Source organism: Drosophila rhopaloa, unplaced genomic scaffold (genome assembly GCF_018152115.1).
Source record: "Drosophila rhopaloa isolate 14029-0021.01 unplaced genomic scaffold, ASM1815211v1 contig_3, whole genome shotgun sequence".
Classification (NCBI taxonomy): domain Eukaryota; kingdom Metazoa; phylum Arthropoda; class Insecta; order Diptera; family Drosophilidae; genus Drosophila; species Drosophila rhopaloa.
Window position 1 is genome coordinate 23,640,332 of NW_025335123.1, and position 16,388 is coordinate 23,656,719.

A 16,388-nucleotide genomic window follows, 5' to 3' on the forward strand; every position below is an offset into this window, starting at 1 on the left:
GCCTCTCAGACAGCTGATGGAAGGAGAAAGATGCGTAGGCCGCGCCACAATGGGCAAAAGTACGGTATTACAAACTGGATGATCACAGGTTAGGTAGCATCTCCCTATAACTTGAAATTTCGAGATACCCGCAGGTTCATAATTAAAAAAATTTTTTAAAAATGGTTTTAATATTAATGTAATAGTAACTACATAGTACATCAAACATATAATAAAATTAAATAGCTTTAAGATGTTCTTAAAAAGAATATATGAACATAAATACATACGTATGATGCGTCAAAAAGTATGCTATATTATGCGTAATACAGGCATCCTTATAAGTACTAGTGGTCCTGCCAAAATTGGATAAATACTTAGGAGTGAATTAATAATATTTGTAAATAGCTCGCATATGTAAATAGGTTTTCAGGCAATCATATTAAAAGAGGTTCTGCCCATTTGAACTCCTTTCGACCACCACTTGACTTCCTACCCTACTTTCTTATACGTCGCGGATTCCGGGATTTGCGATAACGGGGCTCACTCGAAACTGGAAACTTTGGCGAACAAAGGCAATTGGAATCCGGTCAAGTGCGTTGTAGTTGTAGTTGCGAATGTCGTTCGACAACCACCGTTAGCCGGCACGGCAGCGTTATGTGCAGCTTTCACCCCCTCCCCTTCGGGCAGCTGCGCTCTCCCCAATGCGCTCTCTTTCTTGCTCTCTCGCCAGTCAGGTCGATGTGGGTTCCGAGTTAAAACTCGGTGCTCTCCTCTTCATTCTAGAATTAAGTGCCGCCGGAGCAGGAGTCGCAGTTGGTCGGCTTTGTAAACGTGAATCGAGTACAAGTCCGTGCTTTCACCGAGCAGCCGGAACAATAAGCCCCGGAATTGGAAAGCGGAACATAAACCGTAACCATTGCATTTTTTTCTTTCTGTGTTGTTCAGTTATTGAGTGTAATAACGGTGAAATAGAAAAATGAAATAACTTTTTATCGTTTATTGTAATTAACACTACGGCCTAATTTTGTTACAAGCCAAAAAAAATCGTTGCCTTACCCTTTACTCCTTTCCCATATCCTCCTCCCCTTCCTACTTTCTACTACGCACTTTCGCACACTCACGCACTTAAATTGCGTACAAAGCCAAATGCGCAGCAAATTGCACTGCCACGCCCCTTCCAGAAACGCCCACGCTTCTGCAGAGAGAGAGAGAGAGCAAATGGAGCAAAAGGAGCTGAGAGAGCGGGATGCTGTGTGTGCGTGCGTGTGTGAGTATGCGTGTTTTTGACACTTCCTTGTGCATTTTAGGGATACACACAATGTGCGTGTGCAGTGAAATTAAGTGAAAAGCCAAAAATCATCAGCTTACTAACTTTAAAAACTTTAAAATCCTTTAAACATCGGAGAAAATACCAGGATAATAAAAAAAAACACTCACAAAACAAGAGCCATCACTAAAGGCGCCCCTGCAGGCGTGTGTATGTGAAGGTATTTAAAAAAGGATAATAAGAAAGGAGAGAGAGAAGTAAAGGGGAATCCCGTGAAGGTAGGACGACCTGTGTGCGAGCGAGATGGACAGCTCGCCGGATCTGTCGCTGAAATTGCGACGCGGTTCCAGCGATTCGCGGGATAACTTTTACATGGACTTTGCCCAGGGCATCGACTCTGATATCGAGGAGGTGGACAACACGGCCAATCCGGAGGCGGTAGAGGTTCCGCCGCCACCACTGCCCACAGTTTCGCTAGCCGAAGAGGTCCTGCTTCTGGTGGCGCCACCGCCACCGCCACCCTCTTTACTGGGTCAACCACTGCCCACGCTAACGGAAACGGATGATATTCCACCCACGCCTACGCCACCACCACAGCAAAAGGACGGAGAGGAAGAGGAAGAGGAGCAGGAGGCCGAGCAAGAAGCGGAGGATCAAGATGACCAAGAACAAGGAGCTAGGGCAGCACCTTCGCCACCAGGCTCACCCATTAATTCAGTCCTGGAACTGGAGCTAATACCACCTCCGCCATTATCACCATTGGAGGATGCTGGCCTACGCACAGATGACGACGGCGAGGAGACCGATGACGCAGAGGAGGTGGTGGCCATTCCGCCGCCCCAGGAAATGCTGGATGCCGTAGATAATACAGAAGAGGAGGAGCAGGAAGCAGCAAGCGCCAATGAAGAAGACGAGGAGGAGGACGACGACAAGTCCACGCCACCGCCGCCCCTGCCACCGCTCCCCTCCAATCTCTCCTATGTCCAGGGACACAATCTCGGCCAGGTGACCCCGCCCTTGACCAAGTCGCCATCCAACTCACCTTCGCCGCCCGTGACTCCGCCCCCGTGCCCGGAACTAAACATCAGCCGGATGGTATCGCCACCTGCCCAGCATATCAGTCAGATACCACCACTCACGCCCTCCGACGAAAGCGAGGGTGAGGCGGAGTCCCAGCCCAACTCACCGCCTCCCAGATTGGAGGCGGAACAGCCGCCACCCGGAATGGATCATGACGATCCAGAGGATCAGCAACCCGAACCGGAGCCCGTTAGTGGAGCTCGCGAAGACTACAGCCGCTCGCTGGACAACGAAGATGAGTCCACCACCATTACTACACCGCCCAGCAACGGCTACTCCGCCTCCTCCATCATAGCTCCTCCCCCCGAGAACTTTGCGGAGTTGGAGGAGGACAGGGGCTTTATACCACCACCGCCCCTGGAACAAGAGCCCGAGGAAGAGGAGGATGAGGAGGAGGAGTTGACCAAGGAGACGGATGAGATATCCGTGGACAGGGAATCGCTGCAGGACCAGGCCGGCGATAGCATTAGTTCTCCACGGGCGGCCAGCATCCTGACGGGGTCAATTTCCACATCCGTTGGTGGCGGAGGAGGAGGATCACCGAAGCCTGAAAGCCGCGGACCGAGTCGCAGTGGCAGCCAACGGTCGCAGCTTAGATCGGGATCACAGCAGGGCTCGTTGCCAGGATCACGGGGTGGATCTCGCATAGGATCCCGCACGGGATCTGTGGCCTCTGCCCAAGCAGCAGGCGTCCTCTCCCCGCAGGCCTCCCTCAAATCGCAGACATCGATACGTTCGCAAGGACACACTTCCGTGCGGAGTCCTGTCGGATCCATCAAGTCCGGATCGCAGCGCGTGCAGAGTCCGCCGGCCGGAGAGGGAGCTCCAGCTATGCCCTCGCCACCACTGATGAGGAGTCCGCCGCCGGAACTGGCCCGCCAGATGCATAGTCCGCCAAGGATCACGACGCCGCCGAGGGTCTGCAGTCCGCCGCTGGTCAGCAGTCCGCCCAAGCTGGCCGAGTCCGCTGCCGCCGCCGTGGGAGTCGCGGCCGCAGTCAGGGAGCAGATCAGGTGAGCTCTATTGAGAAATGAATATTGTTTGACACTGGGAAAACAATAGTTCTGCGATAGGATCATTTGGAGATCTATCCTACGATATTCATATAGAGAAGATGAGTTCCAATACTTCTACAACATTGAAAATAAAACTATCCTTATAAACGATGTCATAAAGAAGCATAATCGGTGATGGAAAGTTTTGTATATATTTAGCATTGATGTTTGTACTTTCAATATATAAGATGTTTATACAAAGATGGACAGAACAGGGTGATGGTTAAAATCAAAAGATAAATTATTAAAAGGGTTAATTATGGGCCAGAAGTTAAATGTTTGACCCTGGTGTTTTAGTTGTATTATAAATATATGTTTTTGTTGTTATGTTGCCTCAGAGTTTATCAGTACCCATAAGAAACTGAGATTTACTTTTAAGATTCGCTTAACTTCTTGCACAACTTAAGATGGAAATCTTTTAGAACGCTCAGAGTGTTCCTTAAGATGCTGCTCCTCTGTCGCGTATCTAACTGAACCATCTTGTCTGGGTTCGGATTCCCTCGGGCACTCCATTAATTGCATAATCGTCCTCAGAACGCCGCGCCTTCTCATCCTCAATTTCATCTAACTAGGTACGGCGAACTCATTCTCGTCGTCAGCCTCCATTAGTCGCTGCTAATAGCTCAACAAAACTGTTTAACTTGGTGCTCGTGTTCATATCGTGTCAGTTCATTCCCTGCTCCTCCACTTGGTCCTTCTGCTCCTCCCCGATCTCCTCCTGCCACGTAATGCTCCATCTGCACTCGCTTCGCTGCTCCGCTTTGGCGTTGTCTGCTTGCATCCTCTCCTGAACATTAATTAAACATCACGTTTCCAGAGCAACACCCTGACAAGTTTCACGCCGTAAACAGACCCGTGTACTGACAGAAAAACAGGGATGGTGCACTGAAAAATACCTACAGAAATGAATGACAATGCCATCCAATAAATATTTTAAAATATACATTAAATTGATTTCAAAGAAGTTTGTATTCATTATCAATAGCTAAGTTACTAATAGAATTATTTTGCTGACCATAATGTTTCAAAACTTTTAAAATTATGTCCCACACAACTGCGTCAATCACCTTAATAATTAAAAGCGATCTAATTTGACCGGCTATCTAGGACAATTAATTTGTCCAAACTTTTGCATGTTATCACCTTCACTTTAATGGCAATTCAATTATAGATTTTATATATTTATCGTTCAGTGCAACGGCAACACGGCGTATACGTCACTTAAAATGCGTATACGCCTGGTCTGCAGCCGTGGTTACTGTTTAAAGAGGGGCTTCGGATGGGGGTTACGGGTGAATACGGGCTGCTCGATTGGCTTGACATGCACAAATTGTTGCAGCTCAAAAAAAAGAGTGCATAAAATGGGGAAAACTGAGGAGGTGAAAGGTGAAAAGGATGCCCTGGCAGGTTGTTGTCCTCGGCCATTGCCACGCCCATTATTATGGCGCTGAATGCAAGCGGCTCGACTGCAAATTGCTCCAAGCAACCTCCAAGCCACCCGAAAAACCCCCAGAGAACCACCACAAAATGGGTCAATTGAAAGTTTGTTGTGCCATGTGCTCACTGGCAACTTTTGTGTTGCCATTGCGGTTTTTGCATTTGTCCGAATGCAAGGAGCGCCCATTAATGGGCATTGCCAGCCCCCTTTGTCCGGACTTCGGACTGAAAACTGTGGATCCGGGGTGAATGCATTCGCACTCATAAATTTGTGATGTATTCCGGCTTTCGATCCGGAAATAAACGGCTCCAACTCACTGACAGGTAACCGGATTGATGGTTGCTGATTGAGTCTCGACTCTTGTGATCGATCCAGCCATCCGGGTATCAATAAACGTCACCGACAAAAATGTCAATAGCGCGGAAGTTGAGATGGGTACGGAAATTCAACATTATATTCCTATCTGCAATATCTGTTTGCTTTGCCTTAATTTTGAATTAATCCAATTACCGTGTTTTTATACCCTTGCAGAGGGTATTATAATTTTGGTCAAAAGTGTGCAACGCAGTGAAGGAGACATCTCCGACCCTATAAAGTATATATATTCTTGATCAGGATCACCTCCTGAGTTGATATAGCCATGTCCGTCTGTCCGTCTGTCCGTCTGTCCGTCTGTCCGTCTGTCCGTCTGTCCGTCTGTCCGTCTGTCTGTCCGTCTGTCTGTTTCTACGCAAACTAGTCTCTCAGTTTTAAAGCTATCGGATTGAAACTTTGCACACACCCTTCTTTCCTTTGCACGCAGTATATAAGTCGGAACGGCCGGGATCGGCCGACTATATCCTATAGCTGCCATATAACTGATTGATCGGAAATGCCATAACTTTGGTGTTTGTAAAGTTAGGAAGTTGGGATTTTCTATGGATTTTATTTTTGGCCAATCAATCCGACCTATCAAATTTCATAAGGATCGGCCGACTATATCCTATAGCTGCCATATAACTGAACGATTGGAAATGCCATAACTTTGTTGTTGTTAAAGTTAGGAAGTTCGGATTTTTTATGAGTATTAAGAATGCATCATATGAATAATTTTGGAGAATATAATTTACAGAGTATTCTGCAAGGGTATATCAACTTCGGCTCCGCCCGAAGTTAGCTTTCCTTTCTTGTTTCCATCTGCAATTTATTAAAAATCTTGAATTTATATATTAAGAATCTTTACAATTTCTCAAGAAAAAATGTAATTTAAATGTGGGCTTAAGTACAAAAAAAAAACAGTAATTCTAAAATTCTAAAAAAATGTATTTTGCCAAATGGATAACTTAGTCATATCGCTGAAGTTTTTTGTAGCCTCACAACAAGCTGCAACTTTGATTGAGAGTAACTTGTGGAGTGTTTGCCCTCTTTGACTTTGTGGCGCTGCAAAAGGAGGCGGAGGAAAGCCAGGTGGGGCAAACGATGAAAAGCTGGATGGCTTGTCATCCATTAATGCAGCAGTGCAGCGGGGCCAAAAGGTTACCGTCGTGTCGGGTTAACAACCTCAAAAAATACGGTTTAAAAAAAGGACGCCATGAAGTATGGCAGCACCCTTTTAGAAATCAGATTACAAGAGTGCTCGAGTGCATGACCCACACAATTGCAGGCGCTCCTTGTGTTGCATGCACATCTGTCTCTGTTTGTGTTTGTGTTTGTGTCGGTGACTGTATCCTGATGTCAAGGTTATTTATAAGCCAAAACCCACATCCACCTTCACATTCCCCCAGCACTTGTTGCCATTTTCGCGCACACTGGAAAAAAGTTGAGATTATTTTTAAAAGAATGTATATTATACAGACATTGATCCATATTTTATTCTGCAATACAGTAATAACAAGAGAGAACGCTATAGTCGGATGCCCCGACTATCAGATACCCGTTACTCAGGTAAAGGGAGTGCGAGGGAGATGGAGATAGAAACTTTGATCACGCATAACTTTTTAACGAAAGGTCCGATTTGAAAAATTTCTTCTACATTTCGATAGGTATTGATAAACACAATAAAACTGCATTTTTACTTTTCCGAAATATTTAAATTTTAAAAATCGTATATAAGCGATTGTGGGCGTTAAAGGGGGCGTGGCACTATTTTGAAACAAACTTGCGCTGCGTAGGAACTTCTAAAATCTACATGCAAAATGCCAATCTTCTAGCTTTTATAGTTTCCGAGATCTCAGCGTTCATACGGACAGACAGACGGACAGACAGACGGACAGACGGACAGACGGACAGACAGACGGACAGACGGACATGGCTAGATCGACTCGGCTAGTGATCCTGATCAAGAATATATATACTTTATAGGGTCGGAAACGCTTCCTTCTAGCTGTTACATACTTTTGCACGAATACAATATACCCTTTTACTCTACGAGTAACGGGTATAAATATTGTTTTAATTATTTCTATATAATTTCAATAAATTGATTTCTATAAAGCTTTCATAATATTATTGCTTTGAAAACATAGTACCAGCTTAATATTAAATATGAAACTTTGAAACTAAGTGAATTATCATTTATAATCTGAAGGTAAAATAGTTAACAAAAACTAACATATTTTCTCTTCGTGACCTCCTCTGAATTGTGAATTCCATATCTCGTGATCCCGCTTCCAGATTTCGTAATGATGCCCTGGCATTACTTTCGAGTGGATTGTGATTCGGATTTGAAAATGCAATGGGGTCGATTTGAATGCGAATAAATGATGCGTGCTCGGATCTCACGGATATGTTGGCATGGGAAGCGTGTGAAGCAGGATGTGGCCCCTCGAAAAGAGCCGCCCTCTCTGCTTGCAGATCCACCTGTCAAGCGACATATGTCATGTGCATGCCTCTCCGCCTTAATTAAACATCCCAATCACGTACTGAAAATGTTTCATATTTCCATTAAGCCAGCAAACATACTGCGAGTGTGTGTGTGCGGCCATCTAAAATACTTGCACAAATCTCCATATCCACTTATCGGGGGTACAGTGCGGGCAAGGTGTATCGGGATATATAAATATTATATAATCTAAATTAATTTTGATATACGCTACATCATATTCGCATTAAAGGTTGTCAATTTGTTTATAATTATTATTGATTTTAAAATAATTAATTAATAAAACTGATTATTTTAAAATATATAAATTTTTAACGTTTTTAAAAGTAAATCCATTAAATCGTATTTTTGGGCTGTGATTGGGTAATAATCCGAGGAGCTCGCCTAAAATCGCGAAACGCACTGTGCTATTCGCATTTTTATCCCGATTTGTACAGTGTCCACTAGACGGCGATTAGTTTCAATTGCCCGTGGCGAATGGTTGGGGACTTTTCATTAAGTTTCTGTTTCGAGTGGGTATTGTTCTTTTTTTTGCCAGCACTATGTGTTTATCTCGATCTGAATCAGAATCTAAATCTGTGTTGACATCTCTATTTGTATCTGTTATTAAGCGCAATTTAGGAGCACACGCTGTGTCTGCCGGTGGGTGGAAGTGTTCCGAGGTGAAGGTGGGTGTTCCGGAAGGTCAGAGATTCCCCCAAAAACCCAGTGTCTGTGAATAGTGGCCCATCATCTTGCTGGGTTTAAAGTTCAGGCGAAGGCTGTTGGCTGTCGGCTGGCCACCAAGTTCAATGTATCCGCGGCGGAAATGTCTGGCATCCGATACAATAAATCCCCGCACACGCGATATATAAATGTATATATGATTTGAGACCATATATGAGGGGAGACCATTATTTAATTGAGTCGTAGTCGTATGTATTTGTGTCTGCAAAATCGGGTGCGGGGCTAAAAACCCAGTCCACCGATTCAGTGAGCCCACGTCGGTCCGCCAATCCAGCCACGCACACCATATATTCTATATTCGCAAATCCCACTAATGTCGGCCATATCCGCTTCTTCCTCCTCCTCCTCCTCCGCCTCTGCTTCCAGTTCGAGCAGCTGCACCACTGAGCCGCCGGAGCCACAGAAGCCACCGATAGCCACAGTGAGCTACCAGGATGAGCAGGCGCCGAAGCCGCCGGCGGTGCTCACCAGCCAGCCGAGGTCGCACTTCACGAGCAGCCACCACCACTACCACTTGCCGCACCAGTTCCAGCATCCCCACCACCAGAACCACCACACCCACAGCGTGCGGGTGCCCACGCCCACTGTGCCGAGCAGCTATGCCCCGCCCCCGCCGCCCGTGGACAGTGGGAGCAGCAGCTCGCCCGTGGACCGCCGGCGACTCTTTATGGCCGCTGCTCCTCCGATCGCCGCCGGCGGATCGGCAACAGTAACTGCAACATCAACTGCAACCGGATCCCTGATGGCAACGCCCGCCGAGCCGGCGGTGGCCATTTCTCCGGGCAGAGTGTCAGCCCGGTCGGGATCGCAGCACCACGTGACCATCGATGAGTCCAGCTTGCCCAGCCACAAGGGCAACATCCAGGAGACGCCGGGGCCCAGTGGCCTGATCATCGGCGGAGGAGATGGCGACGGGGATCGGGACATTGGGGACGGAGGACCCGACAGCTCGGACCCGCCCTCCTCACCCGGAGGCAGCAGCTCCCAGCCGGCCCTCAGCGGAAGTCAGGCGGAGGGACAGCTCGCGTTGATGTACCACTCGCACCAGCTGACCAACTACCCGGTGCTGCCCGCCATCAAGCGCACCCACCGGCCATCCTTCGTGTATCCGCCGATGCCAAGGGTCAAGGCGTAAGTAGATCCCCATTCCAATTTTGGGTTTTCCTTTTTTGTCTTTTTTTTCACATTTTTTTTCAAGTCACCTTCTCATTTAATTTTTATGATGTAATACGTTTGAATACCTCCTTATTTTGTTTCGTTTCTGTTACAGCGGCGATGCATTGGCCACTCTTTTCTCCGCGCTCTATGGCAAACTATTGGTCGTAATGGGCATAGCATTTCCCATGGCAGAGGTTATATCGACCTATATCCCACCCTCCTTCTATGAGGTAAGAGCTGATCTATTTAGTATCTATTTAGTTATTGAAAACCTTCTGAACAATTAGTTGAGACCATTTAATTATTTTGTGTCATAATTGTGTACTTCCCGCTTAGGTCTACTATTTGTACTTGTACATTGGCAGCATGATATTCCTGCTTTTTATGTACGCCACTTTGTTGTGGGGACGACCTAAGTTGCCGGTTCCAATTGGTAGGTTAAAAGATATTTTCTTGCCGACAATATACTATTATTATGCTGTACCCTTATCCAGCCACTTCCCCGAACAAGTCGACGACGAAGGCGAGTGGAACGGACAGCATGGACGAATCGGATACGGATAGCAACTCCGTGCACCACCGGCTTCCTCCGGCGATTCCCGTGAGGAGACCATCGCTTCTCGCGCCACTCGGAAGGCGGGATGCCCACTACGGCAGCTTTTATCTGCGCATGGGGGCCGTGGGTGAGTGTTGACTGTAGTAGAATCCATCTTTTTCGAATCATGTAGGTTTTTTTCTGATTTAAATCTACTACGATTATTCGAGTTATCTGAAACAGTGTCCATACGGTTTCCTTATGCAGGCTTATTCTAAATACTCATATCAATAACTACCCTTCCATTTACAGCCTTCGGAATCGGCAGCATGATTTACTCGGGTCTGGAGTTTGGACAGTATTTCGAACTCAATCCGGACACCAAGTGCCACAACGTATTGCTGGCCTTGACCCCGGCCACCCGGATGGCCTTCATCTTCATCCAGATGTACTTCATCTTCCTGAACAACGAGCAGATCAAGGTGTATCGGTACAAGATCATTGCCCGCTTTGGTCTGATGCACATGATCGGAACGAATTTGGCCGTTTGGCTGAACGTGCTCATCCAGGAGACGAAGCACGAGATATTGACGTTCTACAATCCGGAGAATCGCACGCTGAGAATCTCGCACAGGATTCCGGGGCACTCCAGGGGGCATGCCATTATCCAGCACGATCCGACGGCCCATTTAAGGGTGCCGCGGGGCCTGAAGGGACCCTATCAGATCTTCGAGTGCCGGCGAACGAACATCATTGGAACCCTGGTGCAGGACGCCTCGCCCTTCCTGTTTCCCTGCACCATTGAGTATTCGCTGATCTGTGCGGCCATACTTTACGTGATGTGGCGCAGCATTTCGCGGCCCCAGACGCCCACGCCCCAGCGCCCGGATATGATCAGTTCGCCTATGAAGCGCTCACCGCACCACTACTCCGTGGACTGTGCCCGCGCCCACAAGGGCCTGTTCGTGGGCATACTCATCCTGGTGCTGACCATCATATCGCTGATTATCTTCTTTGTGCTGATCTCCCGGCCGGAGTTTGTGGCCCTAGCTGTCACGGAGGTGACCATTTGTGAGCTGCTCATCTACGGAACGGCCACGATAGCCACCTTGGTCGGGATGATCCAGATCCGGCACCTTCAGTACGACGCATACAGAAGCTTCTCGCTCGATGACATACTCCTGGTGGGCGCCCAAACGGGCTCGTTTCTCTACAACATCTTTACAGTCATTGCCGGGCACTTTACCCTGCGGAGCGACGATATGCTTGTGCCCATAAACGCCCTAGCCTCCATTGTGCAGACCGCCTGCCAGACGATGTTCATCTTGGACGCCAGTCGCCGGCAGGCCGTCAGTCCGGAGCACCTGCGCAAGAAGCCGGGCCGCGAGATCGTCACCTTTATGCTGGTCGTCAACCTGGCCATGTGGGCCATCAGCACGCTGGAGAAGTCCCGCGCCGAGTCGCACCCCATTCAACTAAACTTCTACGGCCTCTGGGCCTGGACGATCATCACGCACGTGTCGATGCCGCTGGCCATATTCTATCGGTTCCACTCGACGGTCTGCCTGTGCGAGATCTGGAAGAGAGCCTATAAACTGAAGCCCACGTACATGTGAGAGTTCGCCCGCTCGCGCATCCAGAGCATTGCGCAGCAGCAGCAATTCTGTGAGGATCTCAAGACGAACCTGTCCTACTGCTACTGCTCCACGACGCTGGCTGGCGGCGAGCTGGAGACCGTCGAGGAGGTGGAGAGCGGGGAGAGCAATTCTGCGGAGGATGGAGGAGCACCAGCAGGTGGATCAGGAGGATCGGGAGGAGCAGCAGGAGCAGCAGGAACAGAAGAAGGCCAACAAGGCGGCGACAGCAGCTGTGGACTGAGACCACCCATCCGGGCGCTGTCGCCGCAGTCCCTCAACACGGAAAAGGCCTTCTGTCCGGTTTACGTGATCAACGGCGAATGAGTTTACGCGCACTTTGAGTTCATCGACGCGATCAGCGGCCATGAGCTCAGCTTTGTCTAGGACTTGCATCCGCTAAACACCGTCATACCAGTATACCACCATCAATCCACCCACCAACAAAACTAGGAACCCATCTTCGAAAACCACCAAAAGCTAAAACATAAATCCAAGCGGATGCAAGCGTTAAAAGCCCAAAACATATCCTAGAAAAGAAACATTAGAAAGCAAAGTCAAATCAAAGAGTTAGTCCCATGCAAGGATAAATCAAAAAGTTAAGCTCCAATGCAGAGATAAATCAATGAAGTAATCCCAAGCAATGTCATTAGGGCGTATACGCAATAAGTTACAAACAATTGCCGTTAGTACGTATACGCAATATATTAAATGGTTTAAGGTCGTAACGCTCACTCACTACCAGAAAGGGATTGTTCCAAAAAAAAATGTAAATGCTCCATTTTATCAAGAGACAAATATGTTTAACCCATATTACATGCTATGATAAGGAGAGAAGTTTTAAATTCTCATGAAATACGTTTTTTTCCCGTCTTGTCAAAACAAATTTTGTCAAAAATTGCCTTTGAAGATATCCATTCAGACTTTGATATTTTAGGTTTTGAATAACATGTCAGGATTTTTGTTTCACTTAATAAAGGCCTTGATTTTCGAGTTAATTCCCTTTGGTAGCGAGAGAGCGATATGAGATTTATTGTAGGCAAATCACGTAACCGTAGATGAATTCACGTTTATCCCCTACATACAATCCCAAATCAAAAATCACGTTTGGTAAATGTTGGAAAAGATCGCGATCGAAAAACAACAACATTTTATATATTTATATATAGTAACTGACTGAGGATCAGCAAAACGGGTTGTGAACCAACCGCACTACGACGTATGCCGCTAAACTAACGATCAACCAAATAGAGAGCAGATATACCAAATATGTATAACCCAAATAAGCGAGTTCTATAAAAGATATTTACAAGGATAATTAATCGGTGTTCCAAGTATACTCGATATATTAAAAGTTGGAAGAAGATAGAAAGAAAAAAAGTGAAAAAGGCAAAGAAAGAGGAGAAGAATAAGGACATGAGAAGTCATTAACCCCACCAGAAATCGAGGAATCGCAAAAGTTATTAGACAACACCGTACTACATAGTAGACGGTTTACACAGCCTAGCACCTAAGGATATATACTCACATGCATATGTAGATGTTCAATCCAGATTGCAAAAGACCCCCTTTTAAAACCCCTCGAATACGACCCACTCTTGGATCGATTGAGCCCCTTGTTGAGATGCTTGATTTTTAGCGTTGCATTTAACTGAATTTGTTAACTTTAATTCGAGTTAACTTTAGTTAAGATGCTTGATTTTTAGCGTAGCGTTTAACTGAATTTGTTATCTTTGATTCGAAATAAGAGACATCCTGTTAAGAACCTTGTTTGGCCCGAATAGGTTTTTATGTGATAAGTTTTTGCTTGTTCCAGTTCTAGTTCCAGTAATACCCCAGATCCCATTTCAGTATTATGGATGCTCAAAACCACTGTAGAAGGACAAATCAAGAGATTGCGAAATAAATCCAATGAAATCACTTACTGTAAGACGCACAAATCTATTTAAGGAGATATAAATACGTATGTCTGTGTTTTTTTTTGTCTACCATAATGGTATAAGATATCTAGGATATAGACTCCACTTACACTTGCGATATATATTTTTCAATGCCAAAGAGTTCTTTACGTAGCCTATGTTGTAGTTGCTTTCTTGTTGAGTTCGAGTTTTTTGAATCTACAGACTCATCCATTGTATATTCAAAGTTATATGAATGCCAAAATCGAAATCAAAACCAAAAACACGAACAAAAAATCGTAAGAACGACAAAATATATATTTAATTAGTTATTTCAATTTTATACTCGTACTAAATTTTTAACTAGAATTAACTGTAACTTTATATGCATTTTCTTACATGTATTTATTGTACACCGACTCGGAACACTGCTCGAAAATCGCATATTTAGCGAAAAATCAAAATTTAAAATTGTATTGTATTTATTAGAATTTATTGAAACTAAGTAGTTACGACGAGAAATCGTACTCATTAGAGGAACTCCTATTCCACGTAGAATCGAAACGGAAAACGAAAGCAGTAAATGGACATTTTATGCGATTTATAAATAAAAAGCCAAAGAAAACCGAAAAAACAAACAGAAATATTCAAGTTATACCCGAAAACCATTATTTGTTCTTATTACTCAAAAAAGAAAATCAAAATAAACGTAATAATCGTAATTGTGGGACTCACGTTGTAATTCGAACTAAGATGACAATTTTTGATCTTTGTGCGACTATTCCTATTTCTGTAGTTCTTTTTCAATGGTTAAGAAATACATATTTCGATCCATTGTATTTCCTAGTTCTTTTACAGCTCTTTTTCAAATTCAATTTCCACTTATTCGCCAAATTCTTAAAACATTTCTTGGGTTATTATCGATTACTTTAATCGAGCAATATTTCTAAAAGTTTTCATCTATTTCTTCTGCATTTTAATTGTACCTTCTGAAATAAAATAGCAATAAAGGTAACCCATTAAATTGTTCAAGTATTCCCTAGGAATATTTGGTTTACTCATATAGTAATCTATTAATAGATTAAGAATTGCATTTTCCAGGCATTTATTGCGATCTTTCTCTGTTCCATTACCATTTTCAAGGATAAACATACAATTCAGACTAATAATATCTTTATAATCAGTAAATAACTTTTGGTCCCTATTCATGGAAAACTTTCCAGCATTTAACAACACCATTCACTTTCAAACTTTTCCCCATAATACTCAACCAATACAACTTGACTAAGCCTAGGAAAAGCAATTTGTATTAAGTGTTACAAGTATTTATATGTATTTACAATAATGGCTATGAAGATAAAGTTAAAAACCCAAGATAAAACTAGTCGTGAATGTTCTGTGTTCCCCAAAAATACACCATCAGCCCCGTACACCCGAAAAAAAAACTATATTGACTATAAAAAAGCAGTAAATATGCAATAAATATGAATAATAAATTGAAACGTAATTCGATTACTATGGAAAATGGTTTTCTTTTATTTGGGTCACGAAGAGTTAAATAATGTTCTACATAGCGTTAAGTACTGCGCTTTTCGGAGGCTTAGGGTGGGGCTTTCAAGTGTCCGGGGTGGGTGGGGGTTTTTTTTGAGGGGTTCTGGGAGAGTTTTGTGTGGGTTAAGGGGCATTTTGCTGGCTTGGGTGGCTCTGGGTGGAAAAGTGTACAGATACTGAGCTCGAGCTGTAGCCGTGTTACTCGCAATTGTATCTCGAACCGTGGGCATGTATCTATGAGTGGGTGCCACTCCCCCTGTTCCCCATTTTCCCCTATTTCCCCCAATATGTTTGCATCTCCTAGAGCGAGATGGGCTTAGTATTTCCCCAATCTCTCTCACGCTCCCTCTCTCTTTCACACCCTTTGTGGATGCTGTTTCCCCTGGCTTCCACTGCAATCTGTGGATGCCATGTACCATATCCTTGGGTATATACACGTACCAACTGGTTACCCGGGATTTGAACCACGCCCTGGCCAACCGAGCTGGCCAAAAACTAGGTTAGCGCTCAAATACATGATTACACACAAAAAGCGGGAGAATTTTGATACATAAAGGGGTAAAGCCGAAATCACAATGCACACTATGTATGTGAGATCTGAAGGACAGTCTTCAAAATCTATTTTTAAACATTAGCTCTAAAAACTATTTGCTTATTTTTATAGAGCCTTAAACCGAAGTGTTTTTTTGGAGAGTTACCAATGTCCTTTTCAAATTACACACCGGAATCAGACCTAATTCAATTAACTTATCGCCCAGGTGGGGAGAATTGTTTATTTTATTTTTTTGTGGGGTGTGTGCATGTTTTAGTTTTTTTTGTCATGCATTTAGACACAAATGCGAGGGGTTTTCATACATAAATGCACCCTGTTTGGCGGCAATCTGAGGCCCAGAGGTGAATGTCCTTTGCCAGGACTCAACGCATGCGCTGCTCTCGGGCAAAGACGGACTCGCCCACCCACTGCCGCCCCCTGTTCGCACTTTGCCACCCAAATAACAAACTAGAGCCACCCGTTCCCAGAAACTTTTCTGCATCTTTGCTAGCGCATTTGTTGGGCCTTCTTCGTCCCGTGTCACACCTTTTTGGCCCATTAGCGTCTTTTGGAGCACATATGTATATCCTCAAGGGATTTTCAGGGAGTCAGTTCCGAAGGCGATAATCTGATTACGCTGCAGGACATCAAAGGACACCCGGGAAAGGCCGT

At 45.1% G+C, this 16,388-nt stretch overlaps 1 protein-coding gene across 1 annotated transcript; it reads left to right on the plus strand.

Annotated features, from left to right (window-relative positions):
* Positions 1 to 782: 782 nt before the first annotated feature.
* LOC108049730 (proton channel OtopLc) lies at positions 783 to 15,158 on the plus strand. Its single transcript, XM_017131019.2, has 7 exons — positions 783 to 891; positions 1,290 to 3,342; positions 8,775 to 9,539; positions 9,679 to 9,796; positions 9,903 to 9,999; positions 10,061 to 10,249; positions 10,414 to 15,158. The coding sequence occupies exons 2-7, from the start codon at positions 1,553 to 1,555 to the stop codon at positions 11,715 to 11,717; spliced, it is 4,263 nt and encodes a 1,420-aa protein (XP_016986508.1). The 5' UTR covers positions 783 to 891; positions 1,290 to 1,552; the 3' UTR covers positions 11,718 to 15,158.
* The last annotated feature ends 1,230 nt before the right edge of the window (positions 15,159 to 16,388 follow it).